The sequence below is a fragment of the Bombina bombina genome, chromosome 10 (genome assembly GCF_027579735.1).
Source record: "Bombina bombina isolate aBomBom1 chromosome 10, aBomBom1.pri, whole genome shotgun sequence".
Classification (NCBI taxonomy): Eukaryota; Metazoa; Chordata; class Amphibia; order Anura; family Bombinatoridae; genus Bombina; species Bombina bombina.
In genome coordinates, this window is record NC_069508.1 from 125222792 (window position 1) to 125224940 (window position 2149).

General features: G+C 40.6%; 1 protein-coding gene across 1 annotated transcript; it reads left to right on the forward strand.

Moving 5' to 3' along the window:
- The first annotated feature begins 476 nt into the window (after positions 1 to 476).
- LOC128641279 (26S proteasome regulatory subunit 7-like) lies at positions 477 to 1662 on the forward strand. The gene has a single exon (XM_053693874.1). The coding sequence runs from the start codon at positions 536 to 538 to the stop codon at positions 1640 to 1642; it is 1107 nt and encodes a 368-aa protein (XP_053549849.1). The 5' UTR covers positions 477 to 535; the 3' UTR covers positions 1643 to 1662.
- Positions 1663 to 2149: the final 487 nt, after the last annotated feature.

Below are 2149 nucleotides of genomic sequence, written 5' to 3' on the forward strand. Positions count from 1 at the left end.
ATAATAATACGTTTACACAAGACATTAGCACAGACTTCTAATGTAGGATATGATATTAAAAGTTTCTAGTTTAAGGGACAATCTACTCCAGAATTGCTTTTATTTTAGAAGATAGATAATCCCTTTATTACCCATTCCCCAGTTTTGCATAACCAGCACTGTTACATTAATATGCTTTTTATCTTTGTGATTACCTTGTATCTAAGCCTTTGCAGACTGCCCACTTATTTCAGTTCTTTTGAGAGACTTGCAATTTTGCTAATCAGTGCTGACTCGTAAATAATAGTGCAAAAAGGAGATAGCCTGGCAGGCACTACTCTTGAAGAAAAAATAATCCAATCTTTATTCCAAAAGAATTATGGCAAGTTAAAAAGACTACAAGTCAAAAAATTGAGCACACACACAAGACAGGAGGACATACAGACAGGCAGCTAATGTGTTTCATGCCCCCTACAGGCGTTTACTCATAGACAGTTCAGTTTGCTGTGTAATTGCAGGGGAAATGTTTGTTGTATCAGTGTAGCTCATCATCATCATGCCTGACTACCTGGGTACTGATCAGAGAAAAACCAAGGAGGAAGATAAGGAGGACAAACCCATCCGAGCTCTGGATGAAGGAGACATTGCCTTGTTAAAAACATATGGTCAAAGCACATATTCTCGCCAGATTAAGCAAGTAGAAGATGTTATACAGAATATGCTTAAGAAAATTAATGAGCTCACAGGGATTAAAGAGTCTGATACAGGACTTGCTCCTCCAGCGCTTTGGGATTTGGCTGCTGATAAGCAGACCCTGCAGAGTGAGCAACCACTGCAAGTGGCCAGATGTACGAAAATAATCAATGCTGACTCGGAGGATCCAAAATACATTAAAAATGTAAAGCAGTTTGCTAAATTTGTGGTCGACTTCAGTGATCAGGTCGCGCCTACTGACATTGAAGAAGGCATGAGGGTTGGGGTGGACAGAAACAAGTACCAGATCCATATTCCTTTACCTCCAAAAATTGACCCAACAGTAACTATGATGCAGGTAGAAGAGAAACCTGATGTGACTTACAGTGATGTTGGTGGTTGCAAGGAACAGATAGAAAAGCTGAGAGAGGTGGTTGAGACCCCTCTGCTTCACCCTGAGCGATTTGTCAACCTTGGTATTGAGCCACCAAAAGGAGTACTGCTGTTTGGCCCACCCGGAACAGGAAAAACTCTGTGTGCACGTGCAGTTGCGAACAGGACTGATGCCTGCTTCATCAGAGTGATTGGATCAGAGCTGGTCCAGAAATATGTTGGGGAGGGAGCCCGGATGGTGCGTGAACTGTTAAAGATGGCAAGAACCAAGAAAGCCTGTCTTATTTTCTTTGATGAAATTGATGCCATTGGTGGAGCTCGGTTTGATGATGGAGCTGGAGGGGACAATGAAGTCCAACGTACTATGTTGGAACTAATCAACCAGCTAGATGGCTTTGATCCAAGAGGAAACATTAAAGTTTCAATGGCCACCAACAGACCTGACACTTTGGATCCAGCTCTGATGCGACCTGGACGACTGGACAGAAAAATTGAATTTAGTTTACCTGATCTTGAGGGACGCACACACATATTTAAGATTCATGCACGTTCTATGAGTGTTGAAAGAGACATATGATTTGAACTGCTAGCCCGACTATGTCCAAGCACAGGTCTTCATAACTGTAAACTTTATTAAGAATGCTATACACACACACACACTATGCAAGAGGCACTTCCTGACTCTACCATTGTGCACATAACAACAGGTTGATATGGTTCATACCAACTGATAATCTCAATATCACACACATACCTAGTGAGAATCCTATAAATACCCCCACCAATTACACTGACTCATAAATAACTCCACAGGAGTGACCACAACATTATCTATATGACACATATGAACTAGCACTGTCTAGCTATGAAAAACTGTCAAAATGCACTGAGATAAGAGGCAGACTTCAAGAGCATTAGAAACTAGCATATGAGCCTACCTAGGTTTAGCTTGAAACAAAGAATGCCAAGAGAACAAAGAAAATTTGATGATAAAAGTAAATTGGAAACTTTAAAATTGCATGCTGTATCTGAATCATGAAAGTTTAATTTTGGCTAGACTGTTCCTATAAAATGCATTTTAACC

Bases quoted from the DNA above. Each gene is read 5' to 3' on its own strand.
- LOC128641279 (XM_053693874.1), top strand. From the start codon at position 536: ATGCCTGACTACCTGGGTACTGATCAGAGAAAAACCAAGGAGGAAGAT.